General features: G+C 41.7%; 1 protein-coding gene across 16 annotated transcripts in view; it reads right to left on the minus strand.

The window, feature by feature from the left end:
* Nucleotides 1-27,663, minus strand: part of Znf532 (zinc finger protein 532) — a 130,902-nt gene that overhangs the window by 25,561 nt on the left and 77,678 nt on the right. For 14 of the 16 annotated variants that reach the window (XM_029557333.1, XM_029557326.1, XM_008855357.3 and 11 more), the window contains 2 exons: nucleotides 21,971-22,133; nucleotides 14,810-15,091 (listed from right to left, as the gene is read on the minus strand). The exons of 1 other annotated variant lie outside the window; for it this stretch is intronic. In XM_029557333.1, the coding sequence (XP_029413193.1) occupies nucleotides 14,810-15,091; nucleotides 21,971-22,133 (445 nt within the window). The remainder of the gene's footprint in view (nucleotides 1-14,809; nucleotides 15,092-21,970; nucleotides 22,134-27,663) is intronic. One more of the 16 variants, XM_029557335.1, reaches the window with a different exon arrangement.

Here is a 27,663-nt window from a genome sequence, read left to right on the forward strand (position 1 = left end):
ATTAGATATAAATTACACCTCAATACTTCATTTTTAAAAATCCATTTAAAATTAAATATTAGCATATTTATTGTGTAACTAAGATTACAATTTTTGCTCAGATTCAAGTTTTACATCAGGATAAGTAATGTTTGGTTGGTATTAAAATTTCTTGTTCTTCCTGTTAGTACTAGACATAGTGACTTTGTGCCCACAGAACTAGACAGCTTTGAGTCCTGTTATAAAACTGTTACCTCCAGTTACAGATGTTAAATGAAAGGAAATAAACTTGCTGACCCCAGTCACCCTTCCTCACTCAGCAAATGATCCTTTACAGAAACAAGTACGAGCCTTCTGCTACAAATATGGAACACTGTCATAAGCCCTTAAATCCTTACAGGGAGAATTTAACATCTCAGCACTGATGCAATTTTTCTGTTCCAATTTCACCATATCCAAGAATAGACAAGGATAGTGGTATTTTGATGTACACAGTACAGGAAACAAACTGCCCACACGTGGAAGCTTTGAGAAATAGCATTAGAGTACTAAAATTAATCACATCACTCAAATTTCTACAAGTTGAAATGGAGCAGTTCTGGGGAAATGTCTGGGAACAAAGTATGAATTTAGAGCATGTGTCAGCCGAGTTTTTCTGGACAGGGCCAAAGAGTAAACACATTTGGCTCAGCAGGCCATAAAGTCTGTGCTGTAGCTGCTCAATTCTGCACTGCAGTCTGAAGCCAGGCAGTGAGACACGTGGATAAGCATGGCTAAGGTTCCACAGATTATTTACAAAATCAGTGGCAGGTTGTGAAATGTGGTTTCCTGGTCTTTCACTTAGAACACAGTCTCACATTTAATAAAAAATACAAACCACAACCATGCAGAACCAAACCTATTTAACAAAGTGGATAATCAATCTAGGTCACCCAAGTCATAATCTTCAAAGCACAAGGAATGCTTCTATTGTTTAATGTAACATGTTCTAGAATAGGGTCCCAGTCTAGCAACATCATTAAACGGTAGCTAGACATTGAAGAAGCAACTTTGAAATGGACAGGGCTCCTAAGAACAAATGTGCATGCTCAAACAAAAGAGCCAGCAAGGTGGCTTAACAGGTAAAGGGGCTTATCCCCAAAGTCTGATGACCTGACCTCAATCCCCAGAACCCACGTGGTAGAAGTTGAACCAACTCCTGGGCAAGTTATGCTCTGATAATGGCGTATGTGTGTCCATGTGTACTCACACAAAAGGTTAATGTTGCGAATTGTAAAGCAATAAAACTCTCACCATTGTAGAACGGATACAAAATGGTAGCAAGAGTTCCTAAGCGCGGAGCCATCTCCCCAGCCCCCAATGATCACCGTTTTTTAATCAGATGATCTGTAAGAAATGTATTAATAACTTTAGGAAGGGAAAAAGCAAGTACAATTACATGTCCAAAAATGGACACTAAAACCAAGCAGTAGACTGTGCATGGTGGCACATACCTTTAATTCCAGCACTCGGGAGGCAGAGGCAGACTGATCTCTGTGAGTTTGAGGCCAGCCTGGTCTATGTAGCAAGCTCCAGGACAGCCATGGTTACATAGTGAGTCCCTGTTTCCAAAGACAAAAAAACAAAAAAGTCAAAAGAAACTGACCAGTGACAGATTACTTTCTACAGGACATATGCCCAACCCTACATCACACAGGGTTTCCCCGACTGTCTAAATATTCCATTTTATCAAAACTGTTGGTGGGTACATTAGCCATCATGCTAGAAGGAGTTAAGAAAAAGGACCTGGTGCTCAGGGACCCCTGTGTGTGAATTCCTTGTGGGATGACTAGGCAGAGGCTCTACTGTGCGGAGGCTCCACTGTGCTCCCTTGCTGATTCCTGTTCAGGAACTATTTGGCTTTGAAGGGGCAAGGCTCCACAGGTTCCTTTTTCCTTCCCTGAACCACCCTGAGACACAGCACACATTCCTGTGGTCTTGCTAAACCTAGTGGATGGGACAGAACCTTCCTTGGTGCCTGCTTCTACCCACAAGCTTCAGCTTTTTTTCCGCCAAACAAAATTTTGTCCTCTCCTAAAGAGATGGCTACTTTAATAACACCCTGGGGTTTTGACAGAAAGGCTGCATACTCTAAAAGTCCTACAGAGCTGATTTCAAGTTAGCCTATCTATAAATTGAGCTGAGTAGAAATCCATGACCTCTAGGTGCCATTTATTTTACAATTCCTTATTAAATAAACCCTGCCCAGAATGCTCTTTCATTTCCTGATATCACCCTCACTTCTAGCACATCAGGTTTCAAGGTAAGGTTAACATGCCAATAGAATTATGAGTTAAACTCTATAGTTATAAACCTGGTCTGCCAGTTTGAATTAGGAATGTATTCTCCTTAAAAAATGATAAATGATGTTTGTATTCTTAGGCAAATCCTGCTGTGGCACAGCCCTAATCCTGAGACAAGACAGAGCTAATCAACCGTCTCCAGCACTGATTCCCTCATTAAACCTGAAGCTGGGCTCTTCCAGGCATTAAAAACTTGACTCTCCTTCACCTCTACCTCACAGGACCTGCAGACAGATTTTACATCGCAGGGACCTTGGGGACAGGGAGGGACACGAGGTTTGAATTGACAAGAGAAATGGGTATGCTCCTGACAAAGGTAGCAGGATGAAAAATTAAAGGCTTTGCTGTATAATAAGCAGCACAGCATAGCGACAGCAAAACTCAAGCTCATGCAAGACACCTGGAAGAGGAGGCCTAGAAGTTGGAGCCACTGGCTACGAGTGGCAGAAGCAGGGCCAAAGAGAAACAGTCATCTGTGCCAGCGAGCTGAACTCAGTGTCTGACTGTGGGCAGTGTTTTTAATAAGAGTTGTTCTTGGGCCAGTAAGTCCTGCCTAGTATGTTGACCCAAAGCAGCCTGTGGCAGGACTTCTCTGGGCACCAGCACCAGCTCAGCATCAAGAGAACCACTGCCAGAGCATCCCAGATATAAACAGGAAATGCTTGGGGAGGAAGTTTCTTCCTCCCTCAGCCCTACAGGCAATGTATCAGGGACATCTGGTTGTCTGCAAACATCTTACTCACTGTGTTGAAGCTGCCGGCTTTAAACCAGTTACTGTTTATATGGCTTGAGGGGTACAGACTCTTCAGTGAGTGCCATATGTGCTCTATGTGTATCATGTGCAAAGAAGCAACTTGGTACGTAAGGGCTTAGTGCTTTCAGGATTGTCTGAGTCTGCTTAGTGAGCCCACATTACTCCATTCAGGCCCTTTTAGCCAAAGTTTCTGGTCAAAACTTTCTATCTGACCAACAGCAAGGTAAACCAAAGGTGCAAATCTATGGGTGCAAAAAGGGGTGACAGTGGGTGACCAAAGCCAGTCTTTGGCCAAACTAAAAAAAACAAACCAACCTCACTATCTCAGCACACCACAGAGACTGACAATTGCTCATCTGGATTCTTTCCTTCCCCACCTACTAAGCTCTGGTTTTAATCCACCAGGCATTCCCTATCCTTGAGGATGCTATGATCCACAAAGAGGACGCAAGCATAACCTGGAAGGTCATCCCAAGCTCCCAAGCATAGTGGACATGGAGAGCCTGCTGTTGGCCATGACCAGCTCACAGCAAGCAAGGAGGTAAGGAAAGTAAATCCTGGGCAAATGAGAGGAAGTAGTGAGGACAAGGGAGACAACGGCATGTGTCGGGGGCTACAAGCAGCCCTGCGTCACTGAAGTAGAACAGGTAGGACCAAAGGGCTATGAAGATTGCAAGTCTACAAGTATAGGGGCCCTCCAGGACCTACAGGCAACTGCTCTGTAGAGCCAGCCAGGGAGTGTTCTGGGATCTGGGATCTGCCAGTAGGTCTAATCTACTACAATTGCTCTCCACAGCTACAGGTCTGAATCCAGGGGTTCCGTATTCTCTGGTCCAACCAACCACAGAATGAAGATATTTGGCAAAAATAAGGGCCATCTCTACTGTACACTTTTTCTTCTCATCATTATCTAAGCAATCGTGTATCAGTCATTTGCATGCTATTTCACTGTAGCAAAGATTTTGTCACCCAGAGACAATTTAAAACATACACAGCTATTGCATCACTCTCTAAGGGATTAGTACTCCTTAGATTTTGGTATGGAGGAGTAGAAGCTGTCCTGAAACCCATGCTCAAAGATACCAAGGGACTGCTATGCTGGGTTCCAATCACAGGGACTGGTTCTTCTTGGGAAGAACCACTGGGACCCTCAACCACTCCAGCTCTAAGCATCCGAGCCCCTAAGACTTTCAGAAACAAGGACATTGACCTGATTACCAGGACTCGACATATGTGCTTTATGACTTTGTGTCATACACTGACTACACGCCCTTAGATTTGGGGTTTCTACACTTAATAACTAATGCAATGTACTTTGCAAAACTCTCATACATAATCATCAAAAAAAAAAAAAAAAAGGAGCCTGAGAAGGTGGGCTCAGACCTCCATCGGTGTAGCAGCTGTGATCTCAGCACACCAGAGAGTGCAGGGTTCTGGCCTCCCTCTGGCATAGGGGCTGAGAATGCAGGGAATTGCCTGAGAGTGCCTGGATCCTGCCTCCACGTGGTGGCGAGTTATGCAATTTAGGAATCTTTTAGATAGACCCACTGAAGGGGTACCCCAGTTGCCTCACCCTGCATCCCTGTTCAGTCAGTTGCCTCACCCTGCATCCCTGTTCAGCATGGAAGAAGCTAGAACAGTCTGTGTCCTGATTCCCTATCAGCAATTTGGGTAACCTCTTCAGAGGATGGTGTGATAAGAACAGGAGGTAGAAATTGGCTAGGCAGTTAGGGTAAAAAAGACCCCAAAGAAAAGCAGTCAGTTTCTTAGCTAAAAGTCAAAATGTCCTAGGGCCTCTTAGCAACATACTCTGTTCCAAAGGCCAAAAATGGAAAAGTATTTAGGAGTTCTTATCCCTAAAAGATTTTAGGGTTACCTCTTCAGAGGGGTAATGTCAGAGTAGCAAAAAGCCCCATTTAAACAGAGAGAGAGAGAGAAAGAGAGAGAGAGAGAGAGAAAGAAAGAGAGAATACACAAAGTTTTCAGAAAAAAAGAGATGGGGAAATATGGGAGGTGTTGGAGGGGAGAGAGTAGGCATGGATTTGATCAAAACACCTTATATGCATGTATGAAATTCTCAAAATTTTTTTTTTTTTTTTTTGGTCTTTTTGAGACAGGGTCTCCCTGTAGCCCCAGCTGTCCTGGAACTCACTATGTAGACCAGGCTGGTCTTGAACTCAGAGAGCCGCCTGTCTCTGCCTCCCAAGTGCTGGGATTAAAGGTGTACACCACCACACCCAGCTAAAGTTTTTTTTTTTTAAGTTAAAAAAAAAAAAAAGGTGTCTACCATGCCCATAATAGGAGCTAATAAAGCCATGTCCTTTCCTATAGGACACATTTGTAATTATAGATCTACCTCCCCCTTCAACTTTGTTTGCAGCAAACTCGGGTGAGTTTACATTAAAATGGCTCCAAAGATATCTAAGCAGACATAAACAGTTCACCCAGCAGTAAACCCTCTCCATCCAACACACAGCTCTGTTGGCCACAAAGAAGTGGAACAAAGACCACTGGACTATCTGTGTCACATTTGCAGAAACTTAATCCTTCTTGAGAGATATTTTGTCTTATTTTTCTATGCTTCATAGAGGAATACTTAGTAAATTTTAGAAGCAGAAATTGGTTATTTGCTTATCATTTCATCTTTCAATTTACTGTTCGCAATCTCATAGCCCCTTCTCCTGGATGAGAGTAATTCAACAATTTCAATTTACGTGAGTACTCTTTTTGGAGGGGAGGGGGACTGAGTATTGAACTGGTGCCTTGCACATACTAGGCAAGTGCTCTACCACTGAGCTACATCCTCAGCTTTTATAGTCCCTTTTCTGTTCTATAGGCAAGTTTGGGGCTTTTCTGATTCTTGATGATCCCAAAATAATTCAAGGCCCTATGTTCCATCTCCAGCACTACAGAAAATAAATAAAAATGTACTTGATTCCCAAACTGAAGTCATACTCTGGCACCCCCTTCCTGCTAGGGCAGCTTTCCAAGCTCTGCAGATATAAGAGCTCAATATATAGCTTCTCTCCCAATTAATGTCAACTGACTTAATTGCCTATAGTAGAGTTCTCAGGAAAGAAAGGACAGGGACAACAGAAGATGTACATGAGTGTGAGGTATGACAATGATCAAGGAGAAGCTAGAAGACACTTTACTCCCACCCAGGGTCCTACCTGGTGCCCCAGCCCCAACACCTATCAGTACACCATCAGCCAACACCAGAGGGCCTCTGCTGGGAGGGAGCTGCCGGGTGGACCAACTGGTGCATCTCTTCAAGGTTCTCATACTGTTTGCAGGAAGATCTCTTTCTCCAGGAACTACCCAAAACCTTTCCCAGGGGGCCCAACCTGGCCACAGTCCTCTCATCCCAAATAATCCTGGGCAGTCCCTGAGAAACGCAGGCCATTCTATGAAACATGGCATGGCCACACACCACGGTGCTAATTCACAACTGCAACCAACTCCAGAAAAACACTGGTCCTAGCTGAGGACAGTAGGATATCAGAGCCAAGGCTCCCTCAAGAAAACAAACGACAACAATGCTGGCAAGGATGTGGACAAGAAGGAACCTCTGCACATAGACAGCTGGTGAGAACGTAAACTGATACAGGCCCTCTGCAAGTCAGTATGGAGGTTCCTCAGTAAACTAAGAACAGAACTATACGAATACCCAGCTATACCTCTACTGGACACATACCCAAAGGACTCCAAGTCCTGCCACAGAGAAATCTTCATACCCATGCTTACTGCCAGTACTATTCACAACAGCTATGATTTGGAAACAGCCTGGGTGTCCAGCAGATGAATGGATAAAGGAAATGCAGTATATACACACAATGGAATTTTATTCAGCTGTAAAGAAAAATGAAGTGACATTTTCAAGAAAATGAATAGAACTAGAAATCATTATGTTAAGCAAAACTGGTCAGATCCAGAAAGATAAATATGACTAGTTTTCTCTCATACACAATCCTGATTTTAGACTGTGTGTGACTATTTGCATGCAGATCATGAAACCAGAAAGGTAATTGTTAGAGGAGGAAGCAATCCTAAGGTACATGGAAGTGGAGAAAGAAAAAACTGAGCAAAAGAGAGGGCAATGGAATAATGACATGATGGCAAAAGGCTAGCAATGGGGGTGGGGAGCCAGCAAAAGGAGGTAGGAGGGGAGGGCACAGAACACATGAAGAACAAATCACGTGCGAAAACGCCGTAATGAATCCCATTACTTTGTAGCCTAACCTATAAAGTTAATGAATAAAAAAGATTTTCTTTAAAGTCAAACCAGACAGAAAAGGCATCTTTGCTGACTGGTCCACAACTATACTCAAAGTCAATGGAAAAGAAAATTAACCAGCTTTGGAACCATCAAGATCTAACTTGTGCCATCAGTAAATGTTCAGTGTGGTGCTGTGTGAACCTGCAGAGCCACTACAAACCCATCTCAAACCACCTCTGTGCAGGATTGGGGTGTTCTGTACCTTACCCAAGCTTGGTAACTAGCGTCCATCTCAAGAGCCTGTGTCAAGGCCCAAATTAGAGAGTAGATAACACACACCAAGTCCTTGATCAGTGTTGGCCGCTGCCGTCATAGCCACCCCACCCTCAATTTAGTCACAAGTTACCAAAATCATCAATAGTAAGGTGCATTTAGCATTCTTTAAATATTGTCAACATCATTTTTACAGAGCATTTGTATCCTCACACTAAAAAGCCAGGACTCCTACAAAACTATGTAATACCCAATAAAAAACACTAAGTTATAACAACATTTATAGATATTAATCATTAAAATATTGTCTGTGGCCAAAATGAATATTTCATTAAACCATCATTATATACATACATTCATATGTATGCATAAAATATATTTTTTGAGCACAAACTGATTAATGTGCCTTTTAACCTTTGGGTTTAAATCTGATGGAAACATAGGACCAAATAGGAAGTTATCCTTTCACAACTAAACAGACTAAAAATGCAAATGATGTTGTATTCTTGGCAGTACTGGGGATGGTACACAGGGCCTCTGGTATGCCAGGCAAACACTCTACCACTAAGCCACACTCCAAATCTCAGACTGTGCACTTAATTTAAATACATTTCTCCTAACCCTTGAATGATCACAAATTCTAAACCCAAAGACAGGAAAAACATTATTTTTTTACCTGTTGCCATGGAGGTATGATTTTGGCAGAGAGTCAATATCCTCACAGCTAGAAGATGAGTCTGAGGATAAAAATCTATTATCTTCCTACATTTACATTAATTAAAGTAACTCATGCCTCATGGCAGTGGTATGAACTATACCAGTAAGAGAAAGAAAATGAAGCCATCAGGCAAAAATGTGCAAGCCGGATGATATTTTTCTATCCTTAGCTAACAGACATTATCAGATTAAAATGAGGATGACAAAACGGAGGCATAATACTTAATTCACAAATTTCATAAAGTTTGAGGGAGCAGGCCCATTTTAAAAATATGAGGAGGACCCAGGTTGGGTACGTAAGTCTGACTCTGGACATTGCCATTTCAAACTGGGAAACATAAACTCACCATCATTTAAAAGGCACAAGCCAAACCAGGTGTGGTGGCACACACCTTTAATCCTAGCACTTGGGAGGCAGAGGCAGGCAGATCTCTGTGAGTTCGAGGTCAGCCTGGTCTACATAGTGAGTTCCAGGACAGCTGGGGCTACAAGGAGACCCTGTCTCAAAAAGACAAAAAAAAGGGAAACATTTAAATGTATTTACATGTTGTAAATTTACAAAGTATATATAAAAACAACCATTTAGAGCTGGGGATATAGTTCAATTGGTAGCATGTACCTAGCATATACAAAGCCCTAAATTCAAACCTCAATACTGCATAAATCAGGTGTGGTGCTGCATGCCTGTAATCCCAGGACTCAGGAAGTTAGGGCAAGAGAATCAGGAAATCAAGATCAACCTTGACTACATACAGAGACTGAGACCAGCTGGACTACATGAGACCATGTCTCAAAAAATAAGAATTGTTTATCACAGAGAGAGCATATTTGAAAACCCCACACCCATAATCCCTGAACATGGGAGGCTGAAGCAGAAGGATCATGAGATTGAAGCCAACCTGGGACACATAGCAAGACTCTGGGGGGATGGGAGATGATCTAGGGCCAGTGAGATGGCTCAATGGGTAAAGACACCCTGCTGTGAAACCTCCTAATCTGAATTCAATGCCTGGGACCCAGTTGGCAGAAGGAGCGAACCAACTCTCTGGAACTGCCACATGCATGCCATGGCATTGCACGCACACATATACAAATATAACCTTTAAAAGTTAAAACAAGCCAGGTGTGGTGGCACACACCTTTAATCCCAGCACTTGGGAGGCAGAGGCAGGTGGATCTCTGTGAGTTCAAGGCCAGCCTGGTCTACATAGTGAGTTCCAGGCCAGCTGGGGCCACAGGGAGACCCTGCTTCAAAAAGAACAAAAAAATTTTTTTAATTATTTTTATTTTATGTGTATGAGTGTATTGACTATATGTGTGTAAATGTGTAAGTGCCTGTGGAGGTCAGAAGGCCAGCCTGGTCTACATAGTGAGTTCCAGGCCAGCTGGGGCCACAGGGAGACCCTGCTTCAAAAAGACCAAAAACAACAAAAAAAGTTAAAACATATCTAGAATTCAGAAAGAGAACAGCTATAGTACTGTATTATACAAGACAGACACACAGTCTCATGATATTCATTATCAGAAGACCCGTGTGGTGATTATTGCTTCCATTCTACATGTATGTAGAATGAAGCTGGGAGGTTATTCTTTTACAAGGCCATACTGCTGACCGAAGTTAGGATAACATTCAAACTCAAGTCTGTCATGTTCTGAAACTTGGGCTCCTTCCAAGTTGAAGAGAACAGAAGCATATCCCCATGAGGAAGAACTCTAAGGCTGTCAGCTTCATTTGCACAGACCCGAGTTCACAATCCATACACACCCCTCTGCCTCAGAATCTTCTTCCCAGCAGGTTACTACAGTTTCTTCGCATGGCAGGTTACCAGAAGACACAAATGAGAAAATGGCTACAGTAATCAAAGATTACACTGTAATTTTAAAGATCTGAACAAGTGTACATCACATGCACACACACACTACTTTATATAGCATTAGCTCATGTAATTGCAGAATAACTGATCTATAATAATCTCAGATACCATCCCATTCAGTGGATCTTAATTTGAGGTTCCCAGAAGGACCCTGCAGAGCACCTGAAGAAAATACCAGTAGATACACAACCCACTGGAAACTGCATATCAGCCCATATCTGAGGAAGGACTCATAGCTGGGAGGTCATCAGACTAATGACTTCTGACAAGCCACTTATATGAAAGGAGTATGGAGACCTCAAAGGTGAAAGGGGTTCTATTGTTAGAAAACCATTTAAATACCTGAATCTGAACTTGAACTCACATGTACTTGTAATTACCACAAAAGCTCCTTTCCATGTGTGAAGTTGTGATCCAAAGAGAACTATTTCAGTTGGTGACTCCAAAGATTCATGAAATTCATTCACTCATTACAAGCTGGAGAATGACTATGTCATAAGAAAACCATCACAGGACTCACTCTCCAGATTTATCACTGGGGGCCAGCAAGATTTCTCAGCATGCAAGGGCACCTATCCTAAGTTCTAGCCCCAGAACCCACAAAAAGGTAGGCGAGAACCGACTCCACAAAGTTGTCCTCTGCCCTCCACATGTATCTCATGGCACATGCAACATGCCCAGACACATACACATGTGACACATTAACTTAAAAATATGTATTAACTGTCAAAATTTTTTTGAGTACTTGGTATATCTGATTACAACAACAATTACTGAAATAAATTAAAAACCACACTGAAAGTAGACAACTGGGTTAGTAAAAGTTAAAAACTTCACAGCTATAAGCTATGGAATAACTAGCAAGCTGGAACTATAAATTTTAATGTTAAAGACAAAGTTACTAAGTACTCAGTTGACAAATGGAGTTCTATACAAAGTATTTCCTTTAGTAAAGATGTTTAGATGGAAAGATCAAAATAATTAATGAAACCCCAAATCCATTTAAAATGAGGGGCAGTGGGGCTGGGGAAATGGCTCACTGGGATAGAGTGCTTGCTCCACAAGTCTGAGGACCTAAGTTCAGATCCCCCAGAACCTATGTAAAAAAAGTTGGATGTGGCCACACATACCTATATCCCTAGTGCTGGAGTTGAGGGGAGGGAGACTGGCAGAAACAAGGTGTCTGCTGGGGCTTGCTGGCTACTTGCCTATCTGGAAAATGATGAACTCCAAGAGACCCTGTCTCAAGGGAATGAGGTGGGGCATGATAGAGCAGGGCATCAAGACTGACAGTCCACAAACACCTGTACCCTCCCATCCATACATGCACCAGTACACACATACATACAACAGGGGCAGAACTGTTTTGACATAAAAATATTAATTTATACCAGTTGTGTATATATGTCCCAACTTAGATTTTTTTTCTCCAAACCATGTTAAAATAATAACCATGCTACCAGTAATAACACCAAAGAAGGGACTGCACTGTGGTTGGCAAAAGCATTTGGATTATTGAAAAACCAGTCTATATATTCATATATTTATTTTCAGTCCTAATCATAGTCTTGGAATCAAGTACACCTTCATATACTGGCCAGAACATTTACATACTTACAATGCACAATGATAGTTCATCAGTCATCAGCAAATTTGGACAGTTCTGGCCAGACAGAAGTATACAATCATGTTCTCCTACAACCTTTAGCAAAGTTTCAATTCCTTCTATAAGAATGTATATTTCACATTTATAGCTCATCTTAAACCTAAATGGCCTGAGCCAGGTGTGGTGGCACACACCTTTAATCCCAGCACTCAGAAGCTGAACAAGGCAGATCTGTGTGAGTTCAAGGCCATTCCACACAATACATGATATTTAGGTCACTAAAGCATGTAAACTCAAAGAGAAAGTTAAGGAGAAGAAGATCAAGACATCTTCCAAATCAGAACTCAGTCACATTCATAACACAAGAAGTATTTTAACTTACTATAAAGTAAGGTACCAAAGTCCTCATAGATACAATGAAGACATGAAGAAAGCTGAATGGAAGAAAGAAGGGGCCCCCTCATATAGCGTATGCGTATAAGGGAAAGAAGAAGAGCCACTCAATCTTAGGAGACAAAGAAGGAATTTCCAGGTAGGTGCTGTCTGAGCTGAGATCTAAACAACAAGAAGATAGCCATCAGGATGGTGAGGATTCTCAAAGGAAAGAATGATCACCTAAAACATCACAGCAGCAAATAAGCAAACAGCTTCTGAAACCCCGAGTTGCCTTTGTCCAGGGTGCACCTTGCAAAGATACCATGACAAAGCTGCCGAAGGAACAAACCCAGGAAAGCACACTACAAGGCTAGGCTCTTTTAAGAGTGATGGGAACACAAGGCCTTATTAAAGAAAAGAAATACAGTCTGATCTGTATCTTAGAAAATGTCTGCCTGCAGTGAGAATAATAATCCACACAGCACTAATAGCTGCCTAGATGAAGCCAAACACATTCCTTAAAGAACTACTTGTTATCTGAAGAGATAATATAACTAGACCAAATACAAAAAAAATATATATATATACTACTGCCATACAATTTGTAATCCCCATGATGGATAAAGGTGAATTGATACCATTTGGATGGTCACAGGGCAATACATCAGCTTTATGCGTAGCTCAAATAAATAGTATAAATTAATGAGATTAATGTAATTAGCACATCATATAATAAACTCTTCAAAGATCTCTATATACTAGTTGCAAATTAATTCCTATGTATGCTTTACAGTTTCCCAAGGATAAAGCAAGATAAACGTTAAAGCAGCAAGATGATTTTTTTCTTCAAAAATATGCCTTTGAACATATCAATCAATTTTAGTATTATCAAAAGTGAGACAAGGGGCTGGAGAGATGGCTCGGTGGCTAAGAGTACTGGCTGCTCTTGCAGAGCACTTGGGTTCAGTTCCCAGCTCCAACATGACAGCTAACAACCATCCATAACTGCAGTTACAGGAGATCCAATGCCCACTTCTGACCTCCATGGGTATTTCATGACATGGGTGCACTTACATACATGCAAGCAACATACTCATACACATAAAATAAAAATAACAAAAATAATTTTTTAGAAAGTGAGACAAGTTGGTGTTATGTTTGTCATGATGTGATACAAAATAACACACTACTTAAGACAACTAAAAATTTCAACCTGGGACTAGGGAAATGGTTCCGTGGGTAAAGTGCTTGCCGCAGAAATGTGAGGACTCAAATTTGAATCCCCAGAATCCATATGAAGCCAGAAACAGTAGTGTACTTCTGTAATACCAGCACTCCTAGGTGAGATGGGATAGAGGGAGGAACAGGAGGGTCTCCAGAAGCTCATGGGCCAGCAAGCCTGGTGCATACAGTGAACAAGAGATACTGTCACAAACAAGTGGAAGGAGAAGATCAATACCCAAGATTGTCCTCTGACTTCACATGAGGACCATGATACACAGTGCCACAGTACACTCATACTCACAAACAGGTACATACATATACATACATACACATACACAAAAACTTCAATATACATCTAAATCAAAATTCTATAATATAAGCTGAACACTGACAGGTTAAACAAAGTAACAAAGAAACAATTACCCAAATCCAGTAATGTTAGGGATAATCTATCAAACAACTCAATTTTTACAACAGAACATTACACAATAAAAGTTAAAATGCAGGAAATACTGCTATGGAATAAACAGATGGAAATTATCCAACAACCACATGCAATATGAACTTGTTCTGGATTCCAACCAATCAGAAAATGTAAACACAGCCCAATATGGCATCTAAATACAGGTCATATTAAAAAATAATTCTGCTTATTTTATTAAATCTAATAATGGGTAGAGTTTAAATTTTTTTTACATCTCTTCATTTTTTCTGTACATAATGCATGCATACCCACACACACGCACACACACGCACATACACACACACACACCCACACACACAAATACCCATGTGGTGATCAGAGGATAACTTGAAGGGCTCAGTTCTCTCCTCTTATGTGGGTCCCAGGGATCGAATTCAGGTCATCAGGCTTGGCAACAATTTTATCCACTGAGACATCGCACTGGCCCCAGTGCGTGATTTTCAAATTTCTTATCAGTTGGAAATGTGTAATTATTATTTTAAAAAGAGAAAATATATTCATCTGGTGACTGATTTTCAGGACTTGGTGTTGCAGAAGTTCTTAAGCGATGAGCTTCCTCTTTGTATTAAAAACCCAAGGAAGGGTGTTGAGTCACAAAAGCTCAGCACCTCTGCTGCCTCCCGCCTCCTCTGCTCCCCTGATGCCTCCCCACTTTCTCTTTTCCTTTCTGGTCATGGGGCTAAATGGCGCACTCAGGTACCTGCCTTAGCTGCTTCTGTTTTCTCAGCTGCCAACAGACATGGTAGACAACCTACTCCTACGGCTGGGTGTGCAGGGAAGGCAGTTAGGACAGTGTCAGAACAGGACTGGGATGGTCTGGGAACCAAACAGCTAAAGTGAGGCACAGAGACATTAAGGTCACACTACTCCTAACTACTGACAGAACCACAAGCACTGAGTTTTGGAGGGTTGCCAGCATGGATGCTCTTCCTGGTGCCCTGGCATGGCTGCCACTCACTGACCTTCCCGTGCTCCTTCCTCATGTGGGACAGATACACATCCCTCTGCGTGAACAGGCGGTCACACTCCCAACACGTCCACCCAAGACTGGCCATCTTCTTGGATTCCGTGGATTTTTTTGCAGGAGATGGAGACTTCTTTTCCAATTTCTCCTTCCCGTTCATGGACTTGGAGTCCTCTTTGCCATGGTTTGCTGAATTCTGAGTTGTAGGCTTAATGCTCAAAGGCAAGTTTATACCCAAGTTTGGAGGCCCTTCAATACTTTTCAATGTTCCATGCATAGACTGCATTATAAAAAGAAAAGAAACGCCTATCACAAATCACACCGTTCAAACAGGACTTTATGTTCATTTAGAAACAATTCCTAAGCTAAAAGTATTAAAAAGACATAAAGAAGCAGCCAGGCCTGGTGGCACACACCTGTAATCCCAGCACTCAGGAGATGGAACCACTATGAGTTCTAGACCAGGCAGATCTATGTAGCAAGTTTCAGCCCAGTCTGGGCTCCATGGAGACTGTGTCTCAAAAAAATTAAAGACTGAATCAAAGTAAAAACAGAGATAAAGGAGTGTTAATTCTAAAAAATTAACTTATTTATGTGTGCATGTCTGTGTGGGTATGTGTATGCTATGGTCATGTGTGGCAGTCAGAGGACAACTTACAGGAGTCAGTTTTCTCTTTCCGTCCTCTCTATAATAGACCGTTTCTGGGGACTGCTTCACTTTCCTGCCTACAGATTGTTTAAGTAAGCTAATATTGGTCCTAAGATCAAACTCAGGTCATCAAGCTTGGTGGTAAGTGCTTCTACCCATTGAGCCATTTTGCTGACCCCATAAAAGAACACTAACTTTTATGAGTGGTCCAAACTATGTGCTTCTAGTTCCAAATACTTTTTTTACATTTTTATTTGTGTGTGTGTGTGTGTGTGTGTGGAGGTCAGAGGACAACTTTTGGGAGCTGGTTCTCTCCTTCCACCATGTAGGCTCCAGGGATCAAACTCGGGAGTCAGGCTTGGTGACACGTGCCTTTACCCACTGGATCATCTCACTGGCCCTAGTTCTAAATAAATTTTAAAGGTTAGTATATTGCTGTCAGTTTAACATTCTTTAAAGACAGGACTCTGTACTGAATCATATTAGTCCTTCCCTCTTGGCCAAGAGCAAGTCCTCTCTATAATAGATCGTTTCTGGGGACTGCTTCACTTTCCTGCCTACAAATTGTTTAAGTAAGCTAATATACAGGAAAGTCTTCAAGAGCTCACCAGTGTGAACCACATCCAAGGCTCAAAGTTCATAGCAAGCCTTGTTCCTTCCTTTCCTGTTCCTGGAATACTTATAACCCTTTGCTCATGTCTGGAGTAATTTTCATTTCCCAACCTCCGGTCCCAAGCCATCCTTTTACTAGCATACCCAGGCTAAGTAAGTGTACTGAATACTCAAAAAGCCTTTTTAAATTGTGTAGCTGTTCATCATTGTTAATGTAAAAGCCAAAACTGCCATCCTAAAACCACAGGATTTCAAATGTGAATGAAGTAAAATTAGTACAATTTGATTTTTTTTATTCTTTTGCAGTCCTAGGAACCAAACTGAGGGTCATGTATGCTAGGCAAGCACTCTACCACTCAACTACTCTTTTTATTTTGAGGCAGTCCCTAAGCTGCCCAGATTGACACTGTGCTGTAGCTCAGGCGGTCTTGAACTTGTGATTCCAGCTGCTGAGGTTACAGGCCAGTATCACCAGACCTGGCTGGTGCAGATCTGATTCTAAGGACCAGCTTGCTTTGCATTTTGTTATTTGTATACCAAAGGCAGGAAGTCTGTACTTCAGGACAAAGCTTATTTGTGGGTGGGGCCTTCTCTCCTGATCAGGAGGCAGGCTGATGGTTTACCTCCAGTCTTGCAGCTACAGGGGACACGACAGAGGAGCTGTCCCTCGGGGGCTTTGCATTCAGGTCCCCAGGGTCACAGAGAACCACTCCATGGAGGGCTCGGCCTATATTCCTCCTGAGTGGTCAAGGAGGATGCTATTCTTTCTGCATCTCTCATTCTGTCTTAGGAAAGGACTTCACTAAATAGCACCAGGACTAAGTAGCCTTCTTCCACACTGTCCTTCCCAGGAGGAAAAGCATGCAAGGGTAAACTGGCCCATTCAAGGGGCTGAGGGGAAGGTCTGCACAGAAGAAAACAGGGCAGATAGTTTCTTCAGTGCTATAAACCCACCTGCTTCTCTCCATATGGGTGCCAGACTCCTGCCTGTATTAAAGGCAGCAAGTTGTGCCTCAGTACACAGCTCGTCTATTTTCAAACAGAAGCTGAGTTTTTAACATTGGTGTGTGTGTGTATTCACACACATGTGGAGGCCAGGGGGTCAACCTCAGGTATTGTTCCTCAGGTGTATCCACCTTGGTTTTTGAGACAGCATCTCTTCATTGGATTGGAGCTTACCAGTATGCTAGGCTGAATGGGCTATAAGCCCTGGGGATCCACCTATCTCTACATCTCCCAGTATGGGGGATGCCTCCATGCCTCCCTTTTTATGTGGGTGCTTGGGAAGTACTTTAACAACTGAGCTGTCTCCCTAGCCTGCTACTTTTTATATTTCTAACCATTTAAAACTCAAAGAGACAAAGCCTTAAATCTTCTAAACTTTCCATAAGCTTCTAAGCAAATGCATTTTCACTAACTGAAAAGTTGAAGAGATAAAAGTAAAGCATTATTCTTCTATAGTATAACCCCAAAGACCAATAGAAATGACAGGAAAGAAGTGGAAATTGTGCCATGATAACAAAAAAGCAAAGGGACATGTGCTAAAATGTATTTCTAATTTATTTATTTATTTAGTCATTCATTCATTCATTCATTATAAGTAAAAATAAGGCAAGAACTTAGTTGCCTTAAAAAACATTCATTCAGCCGGATGTGGTGGTGCATGCCTTTAATCCCAGCAGTCAGGAGGCAGAGACAGGTGGATCTCTGTGAGTTCAAGGACAGCCTGGTCTACATAGTGAGTTCCAGGACAGCTGGGGCTACAGGGAGACCCTGTCTCAAAAAGATCAAAAAAATTTTCATTCATTATAAATAAAAAGGCAAGAACTAGCTGCCTTAAAAAAATATTTGTTGCCAGGCATTATAGTGCATACCTTTAATCCCAGCACTTGGGAGGCAGAGGCAGGTAGATCTCTGTGAGATCAAGGCCAGCCTGGTCTACACAGTGTTACAGGCCAGTTGTGGCTACAGGGAGATCCTGTCTCAAAAAGACTCTACCCCCCTCAAAGAAAAGATTTATTTTTATTATTTTACATGTATGTGTATATGTTTGCTTGTCTATATATGCACCACATACATGCAGGTGTCCTTGGAGGCCAGAAGAAGGCGTTGGATTCCCTGGACCTGGACCTGGAGTTACAAGCAGTTGTAAGCTGCCTGAGTGAGTGCTGGGAACCAAACCTGTGTCCTCTGCAAGAGTGTCAACTGTTCTTAACTGCTAAGCCACCTCTCCAGTTCCTCAACTGCCTTTCTAAAAAAGTTTTTTTATTATTTTTATTTTATGTGTATGAGTGTATTGCCTGTATGTATGTGAGTGTATCCATGTTGTGCAATGCCACAGAGGTCAGAAGAGGGCTTCAGATTCCCCTGGAACTGGAGTTAAGGAGGGTTGCCTTTTCAAATGAAAGACAAGTATGCCCAGCATGTACAAAGCCCTTAGTTTGATCCCTAGCATCAATTAAAATAATAATAATATAACTTAGTTCTTTCTGAACTTATTTTTTCCTTAATTATATATAAAAAATAGTAGATAAACTGGATGAGTGTAACATAAAAGTTTGCTTCAAGAATGAATCTCAACATGGGAATATAAGGAACCTACAAATTAAATAAATCTGTATTTTAGGAGAACAGAGACATGATATGAATTGGGTGAATAAAGAGGGGATAGAGACAAAAGACAGATATAGAGAAATGGATACACAGAGCAGTATTCTCATTCTAGTCCCACTTCATTACTTCTTCAGAGATACCAGGCAAGGTAAAGGCAGAGCAAGAACTAGATGCATCATCTTAATAATAAGGGTGCCCTTAAAACTTTACCATTATTTTTACCTAACCCAAGCATAATGCAGCATAAGTGTAAGACAACAGAACATAGTTGAAATGAGAGCAGTCCCACTATTTTCTTATCATGTAGGCTTGTAAGGTTCAGATAACAAAAAACAATTCTGTCCTCTATCTGACCATAGGATTATACCACTCCTCCTTGGTCTCTATTCCTTGAGACTTGTATTCATCCAAATTCATTATTAACACAAGAAGACCCTATTCACAAAACCCCTGACCCAACTTCCTGATTCCAAGATAAAGTTCCAGAAACCAAATTGCTCAAAAGCCTCTTAAGAGGTTATATCCAGAGCTAGAGAGATGACTCAGTGGTTAAGAGCACTTGCTGCTCTTGCAGAGGACCCAGGTTCAGTTCCTAGCATCCACATGGTGGCTAACAACCATCTATAACTCTAGTTCCAGGGGATCCAACACCCTCTTCTGACTTCTGTGGGCATTGCACAACACAGGTGCACTTACATACATGTAGGCAATATTCATACACATAAAATAAAAATAATAAAATTAAAGAGGTAATTTCTACCCCATACCTCTCTTCAGAGTCTCATGTAGCCCAGACTGGCCTCAAACCCATTACATAGCTGAGAATGACCTTGAATTCCTGATCCTCTCGCCTCCAAATTCCAAGGGCTGGGATTATAGGTGTGCACCACCATGCCCAGAAGCCAGTCTATCAGTCTCTGTATTTTTCTGAAGGGGGCACATAACATATTCAAATATCTTGGGCTACTTTGTTGTGTTTTTAAAAAGATTTTTATTATTTTATTTGTGCATAATTTGTATGTCTGAGTGTATGCCATATATATGGGACCCATGAAGGCCAGAAGAGGATGTTGGGTGCCCTGGAGCTGGAGTTAAAGGAGGTTGTAAGCAGCCTGACATGGGTACTGGGGAACCCAACTAAAAGTCCTCTGAAAGAGCAGTAAGCACTTGTAACTGCTGAGTCACCTCTAGAACCCCTTAAAATATTTTGAACAAATGTCGAAGTCCCCAAGTTCTTATTTGCAGTTATTTTACTGTCATTCATTAATATTTGCTGCCAAAATAACTTTATAATTTTGACCAAAACATTTTAAATACCTTAAGAGAATCTTTCTTAGGATTTATTTTTAAACACACACATACACAAGGTCAGAAGAAGGTATCAAATCCCCTGCGACTAGAGTTACAGGTGGTTGTGAGCCACATGGGTGCTGGGAACCAAACTTAGGTCCTCTGCAAGAGTAGCAAGTATTCTCAACTACTGAGCCATCACTCTAGCCCCACCTTAAGAGAATCTTACTATATATGAGGGTGAGGCAGCATCCTTCCTGTGTCTTTATTCCCCCACATAATGCCACCATCTTTACCTTGAGAAAGGTAAAGACCAGAATATTTCAGAGACTTCATTTGTCCTTTGACTGTTTGAGGTGAGGAGTATAAAGTATTTTAAAGAAAAAAACTCAGGGCTGGAGAGATGGCTCAATGGTTAAGAACACTGGTTGTTCTTGCAGAAGACCCAGGTTCAAATCCCAGCACCCACATGGCAGCTAACAACTCTCTGTAACTCCAGTCCCAGAGGATCCGACAGCCTCTTCTGACCTCCGTGGGCACTGCACAACATGGGTGCATTTACCTACATGCAGGCAATACATACATACACATAAAATAAAAATAATTTTAAAAAATTCAGAGCAAAAGACAGTTGACAGTATCCGTATCATGTATCTGTGTGAAAAGGAGGCCATTTAATTGAAAGCCAAGGGATATCATCTTTTAATTGCACAGGAAACAAAACTGTGGCGCTATCACGGTGAACAGGTAAGAAGCTAGAACTAAGCACCAGCCTCTGTGAGCTCAAAAGGCTGAAAATAGAGCTTCATGCCCCTTAGGAGGATAGAAAGAGGAGAGTCCAAACAAAACACTTGCACATTTCATTAGCTAGACACCCATAGCAGGTGTCAAGCACCCACTCTACCCTGAATACGTAACTATCAACTTACATGGTTTGGTCTGTTTTTTGCTGTTTGAGCAGTCTCACTATGCAGCACTGGATAGTGTGGAACTTGCTATGGAACCAGGCTGGCCTCAAATCACATATCCACCTGCCTCTGCCACCTGAGAGCTGGGATTAAAGGTACGCACCACCATACCCAGATTACATGGTACTTTTGTAGGGGGAAGAATGTAAGGACTACAAATACAATGCAAATTTCAGTGCTTACATAATTTCAGGGGGAAAAAAAAAAAAAAAAACTCTATTTTTCTGAAAATACCAAAGCTCCTATTTCTAAATCCTGTATGACATGGTTCTTAAAAAAGAAAATTTCAGGGGCTGGAGAAATAGATCAGCAGTTAAGAGTGTGTACTCTCTTGCAGAGGACTTCAGTTTGATTCCCAAAATGCATATCAGGTAGGTCACAACCATCTATAACTGCCTTTGCCTCTGAATATCTACACTCAGATGTACATATCCACACAGAGACACACATACACACATAATTTTAAAATCTTTTAAGAGAGAAAGAAAACGTGATCATCATTTTCTTTTATAAAAATAAATTTATCTTTATTTTGTGTACAAGTGTTTTGCCTACATGTATGTAAGTGTAGCCATGCTATGCAATGACCACAGAGGCCAGAAGAGGGCGTCAGATTCCCTGGAACTGTAGTTATGGATGCTTGCTAGCAGCCATGTGGGTGCTGGGACTTGAACCTGGGTCCTCTGGAAGAGAAGCCAGTGCTCTTACTGTTAAGCCATGTCTCCAGCCCCACAGTCATCCTTTTCATGTATATATAAAGAACCCTAATAACTTTATTATTCTTTTAGAACAGAGCATGCATGCATCTGTTCCCTTTCATCAATCTTGTGAGAGGCAGAGCAGGACTCCTGAGTAAATAGTACCCCACAGCCAGGTGAACATAAGGACAGCATATGGTATCCTAGTGTCCATCCCTTCCCTGGATAGAGAGAGGTGTGCTCTTGAGCACTCTGCAGCTCAGCCAGGGCCTATGACCATGCATATATCTGCAGTTCACTTAGAAGGGAGGAGAGACGCGCACACACACCTTGATATGGTCCATCATAAGTTGCTTCTGTGCATATAAAAGAGAACAGTCTGGACACTTGAAAACAGACACCTTCTGGTTTTCAATGTGCTGGTCAAAGTGGCGATACAGCAAGGTTTGCAGGGTGAACACAGTGTCGCACATGGAACACTTATAGATTATTCTAGAACAGAAGAAGCGCAGCAAGATACGTCAGTCAGCCTCATCGCAAGTCAAAGGAGCTGCTACTTGGCGTCTAAGAAACTCAGGAAGCGAAGCATTGAGAGAACACAAACAAAAGAACAACATTTTAGCTTTGAAACAAACTTCCAGACAACTGACATCATCACTCAATTCTGAGGAAGGATACATTCAGCTACATTTGTTCAGAAGTCTCAGTGACTTTACTCACCACAGCCTACAATGGACTTGTTTGTACAAAACCTTTCAGTACTTTAAAACAAAGCAAAAGCATCTTTTTTTTTCCTCTGAAATCAAACAACAATACAACCCAACAGTAGTATCCTAACCTGAAAAAGAATTTGGGGTATTTTTTAAAGCTCAAACTAAGCAATACAGTTCAATGGTGGTACCCTAACTTGAAAAATTAATTTGATTAATGAACTAGAGACCCAAACTCTAATACCTAGACAACTGCTCCAAGTTTATATTTAAAGTTAGCAACAATTTTACATTTGAATTGTCACCGTTTCTATACTAGTTCTCAGTACATAACACTGTATGCCAGCACACAACTACCAGCAATAAAAAGAGAACCCCACACCATAGGGAAATCCAGTGCTTCTGGAAAACAGCTTACAGTGCTTGTGCACTGTACACTATTTCCATACCTAATACACTGGAAAAAGCAATAACCTTAAATCAATATTCAGCAGATCTGAATCTTCAAATCCCTTTTACCCGATTAGGCCCACTCCTGAAGCTTGGGCAAGAGGTATTTGGAGAGGGAACTGGGGATGGAGGTGTGCAAAAGATGCCCCCTGCGAACAGCCCAGCCACGGCAGTCACCCTTTCTCAGTAACCGCTTTGGGTCATCCTGGTCCTCCATGATAGCCTTGTGGCAATCAGTCTGTCCTTTGAAGAACTGTGGGAAAAGGCACAAAGAATCTATGGAATAGTTTAGAAAAAAAAAAGCCAGAGGAAAGCCAGCTGAAGGCAAAGGCCAGAGAAGAGCAAAGAAAAGAAGTTTCACTTGAAAATTCTACAGAAAAGCTAGAGAAAGGAATGCCCTAGGAGACCATTTGTCTTTCCTGAGGGTGTTCTTAAGAGAGAATTCCTCCACAGCTTCACACGATATGATGCAATACTCTGCCAAAGAGTAGATTTAGCCAAGTATGGAGGTTGGTGTATCCCTATAATCCCAGCACTCAGGAGAGGCTGAGATAGCTGTGAGTTTAAATCCAGCCTGCTATATAGTATCAGGCTAGCCAGAGCTAAATAGCAAGGCTCTGATTAAAATTAAATATATCTCTCTTTTTCCACATAAGAATTTCAAATGTGACCATGAAGCCATGGGGTTAGAGAGATGGTTCAGTGGTTACGAGTGCTTGTTGCTTTTTCAGAAGATGAGTTCGGATCCCAGAACCCATGCTGGGTGGCTCACGACCTCCTATAACTCCAGCTCCAGGTGGACCTAAGTCCTCTGTGGACAGATGGACACACGGACACACACACACACACACACACACACACACACACACACTAATTTTTTTAAAGGCATGGCTCTCATTTTATTCATGCTCCCCTCATTCTCTTGAGGGGAGTTTTTTTGTTTCTTTTGTTGTGTTGTCTTATACCTACTAACAGAAAATATAAAACCAAAGATGACATAGTTACTTAGCATCTTTTTGAGGAAATTGAGGAACAGATTGCTGGTATGTTATCAGAAAACTTCCCCACAAAACATTAAGGAGCCAGGTATGGTAGCAACTTAAGTGGTAGAGGCAGAAAGATAGCAAATTCAAGGCCATCCTGGGCTTGTCTCAAAAGGTAGAGTAACAACAAAAACCACTAAGGAATATAAAAAGGGAAAAGGGGTGCTGTGGTGGAGAATGCTGCAATACCAGCCTGGATCAATGATACAAGTTGACAGCACCACTAGCTAGTGGGACAAATGGATACTGGCTGGGCATCCAATGTGACCCACTGAGAAGACAAACAGCCTCGTTTCTGTAAGATTTCTTCTAGAAAGCATGTACAACAGGGAGGGCCATCCCCAGAAGGAAAGGCTGTTTCTTCTTTAGGGGTGGGAGGTATCCAGAGCAATTGTTCCAAATGGAGGGCAGGGAAGAGACAGTACAATTTAATCCAAAGGACAGACTCTGATCAGGATCTTGAACAAGAAAGGACAAAGACATTGCCTCAATGACTGGAAAGGCCTGAATGTAATCTACAAATGGGCTGGCATGGCAGTCAACACCAACTTCCTGAGCAGGACTGTGTACTGACTTTGAAGAGTATGCATTTCAAAGGGAAGAGAAGACACTAAAGTAGTAGGTCATAACATTCTGTTTCTCTCAAGTATGAGAGGGAGGGTGGAACATGAGAATCATGAGCAGACTCTATAAATGCCAACAGCTGGGGGCTCTGGGTGAAGGGCACCCAAGAGTTCTCAGTACAAAAGTCCAACATTATCATGGGGCAGAAACCATTAAAAGCTGGTGCTGATGTTAAAAAATAGAAACAACAAGAGTATCACAAACTCACAAGTATGGTTTTAAAGGACAGAGCATGAAAATGAACCAAACCGCACAGTAACAATGGGAAAGCCCCTACAGAAACAATCTTCTGGCAGAGAAAAGGGGGGAGCAACCCCCTCAATGCAAAGGCAGAGCTTAGCCAAGCTTCTGGGACAAAAAGGTCAATAGTGTGTGCTGAGGGGAGGAGGTATTTAGGGCTGAGAAGGCCTGGGAAGGCCAGTTCTAAAACCCAATCTTAAATGACCCCAAACCACAGCATAACAGAGAACAGAGTGGGGAGAAGACAGAGGGGTTAAAACCAAACACACTCACTCAGGTCAAACTCTGCAGGCACAGTGCTGCACACAAACAGGATGCAAAAACAAGAAAATTGGGGATTTTATGCACTGGCACTGTCACTGTAGGCAATTCCATCACCCCTGATTGAATTCCAGCAGGTACAAAGAACTGCCCTCCACAGCATGCCTGGTTCTCACACCCTGGGGAAGGTGAACTGACACTACCTAAGAGGCACACACGTTAGATCTTGATGACAAAGAAATCCAGGGCCAAGGTATCCTCTCTGAGACCTATGGGGTTCTCTACCATGCCAATATTCCATTTCCCTTCCAGGAACTCGCTCCAAAGCTCTGTCTCTTATACAGATCTTAACTTTAGAGTTATCATTTCTGAACTTACATACATTTAGAAACAACACATAAAAGGAAAGCATGGGAAGGGGGAAACCCTGCTGTTAATTTACCATCAAAGAAAAAATAAAATGACACAAAAAGTTATCCACATAAAATATAGTACTAGACATTCACAATGATCTCAAACTATCTAGTGAAGATTAAAGGCTCAAAGTACCCTTTCAGGCAGCGGGGAAATTCACCCACCTATAACCTGGAAGCAAGAAAGGAAGTGCTTACAACAGTATCTGGGACACAGTAAACATTATAAACATGGTAAGTTAAATCTTGCCTGGTGCTTTACAAATTGAGGCGCTAAGGCTATTGGACTTTTTGGTGTATGTTCAAACATCTATACACTCACTACAGAAAATGGAAGATAGATGTTAATTAATAAAAAATTGAATCATTTGCATAATTTCGGATCATTGCATAACCATTGCCATCCAGTCACTGGGAGAGTTTGGCACCTGAAGTTCCTTCCAGGTCAGGACCACACACTTGTTTTAGCTTATTTTAGAGCTAATTCCAAAATTAGGTTTTGGGGTCAAATGTGGGCAAATGGCCATAAGGTAAGAAGTCTTACAGTAGCTTAAATGGGAGGGGTGGAAGGGAGAAACTGTCTCAGGCCTCGGGAGCCCCACAGAGTTGAGGCAGCACCTGCTGTATAACCAGGGTATGAGCTGGACTCAGCTGAACACCAGCTGGACACTGAGTGATACTGTTAACAAAGCTTTACTGGTTGAGGCTTTTGTTTACCATTTCGTCAGCTCATTCATTTTCATTTTGTAGCTTAAAAACGTGGTCATTTACGCCTATTTTTAGATGTCCACTTACTGAAGAACCCTAGTAGTAAAAAAATTAAAGAATATACTGACCTAAAGCTAGGGGTTGGTGGTTTGTGCCTGTACTCCCAGCACTTTGGCAGCTGAGGCAAGAGGATGGTGAATTTGAGGTCAGCTTGGCTACAGGGTCAATCTCAAAAAATAAGAAAAAGAAAAACTAGAGTATTTTCCTATGGAGTATAGTTTTCCCCTCTTATCCATCGAGGACCCATTCTAGGATACCACCACCACCCCCAGTGGAGGCCAGAAGCCACAGAAATACTGAGCACTCTGATTTAATGCCTTCTTCATCAACATTTATCATATGCTTAGCTGCAGCTTCCTCAGAGGTGAGACAGAAAATTAGCACTAATTTCACTTTTCTCCTTCACTATTCAATGGGTAGAAGGTTTGTTCATATCATAGATCTTAGCATATGATTGTTTTCCCCATTTCCTAACTATAGCCCAGAATTTTAGCCTCTTTTTTAAAGAAAGCATTTTGCAGCTTCTCTCAGGCAGTCCTGGCATCACCTTGGGGCCATTATTAAGTAAAATCAGGATTACCTGAACACAGCATGGCAACACCACGACAGCCAGTCCAACAACAGTAGCTACAAAGCAGCTAAGAGGCAGGGAACATACACAGCATCAGCCTACTGAATAAAGGGATGTTCATGCTATGATGGAGTAGGACAGTGAGAAATTCTTCCACACTATCTAGAATGGTATACAATTTAGAATTTAGAAACTTTACTTCTGGAATTTTCCATTTAATATTTTCAGATTTAGTTGAACTTGGTTAGCTGAAATTACAGAAAGCAAAATTGCGGATAATGGGCAGGGGACTGTACACTATAAAATACTTCTTTACGTAAAGTTATGAAAATTCTAAACCTACTGTACTTAAATCTGAGAAAAATTATTTTAGCTTATCTACTGCCCTATATTTCCAAGTTACAATGACTATCCCTCATTCCATATACATTTCAGACAAAACCTTTACTAGAATAAAGAACCTATATCCACTGTGAGGAAAATGCTCACAAGTCTTACTATCACGGACACTGAGGAAACATTTGCCAATTCCTGTCTCAACTGGAAGACATCAAGTTATATGTGGATCCCCTAATTTGTAACCTGTGCTCACTTTGAGAATCAACATACAAAAGATCAAGAGGAAGTCCTAGCCCAATAAAATTAGATTTTAACTTTGTCTTAGTAAACCGTCATTTCTACACATTCAATCCCATTTCCCCCATATTAAAAGAAAATCTGAAGATACAGATATGCATAGTGTATTGCATATTTTCCCCCATAGACTTTTGATAATGGAGTTACATATAAAAAAATAAACCAATAGGGGCTGTATAAATGACTCAGTAGTTAAGAGCACTGGCTGCTCTTGCAAAGGACCTGGATTGGATTCCCAGCTCCTGTTATGGTGGCTAACAACCATCCATAACTCCAGGTCCAGGATCTGACACCCTCTTTTGGTCT

Source organism: Nannospalax galili, unplaced genomic scaffold (genome assembly GCF_000622305.1).
Source record: "Nannospalax galili isolate Female #2095 unplaced genomic scaffold, S.galili_v1.0 scaffold567, whole genome shotgun sequence".
NCBI classification, from domain to species: domain Eukaryota; kingdom Metazoa; phylum Chordata; class Mammalia; order Rodentia; family Spalacidae; genus Nannospalax; species Nannospalax galili.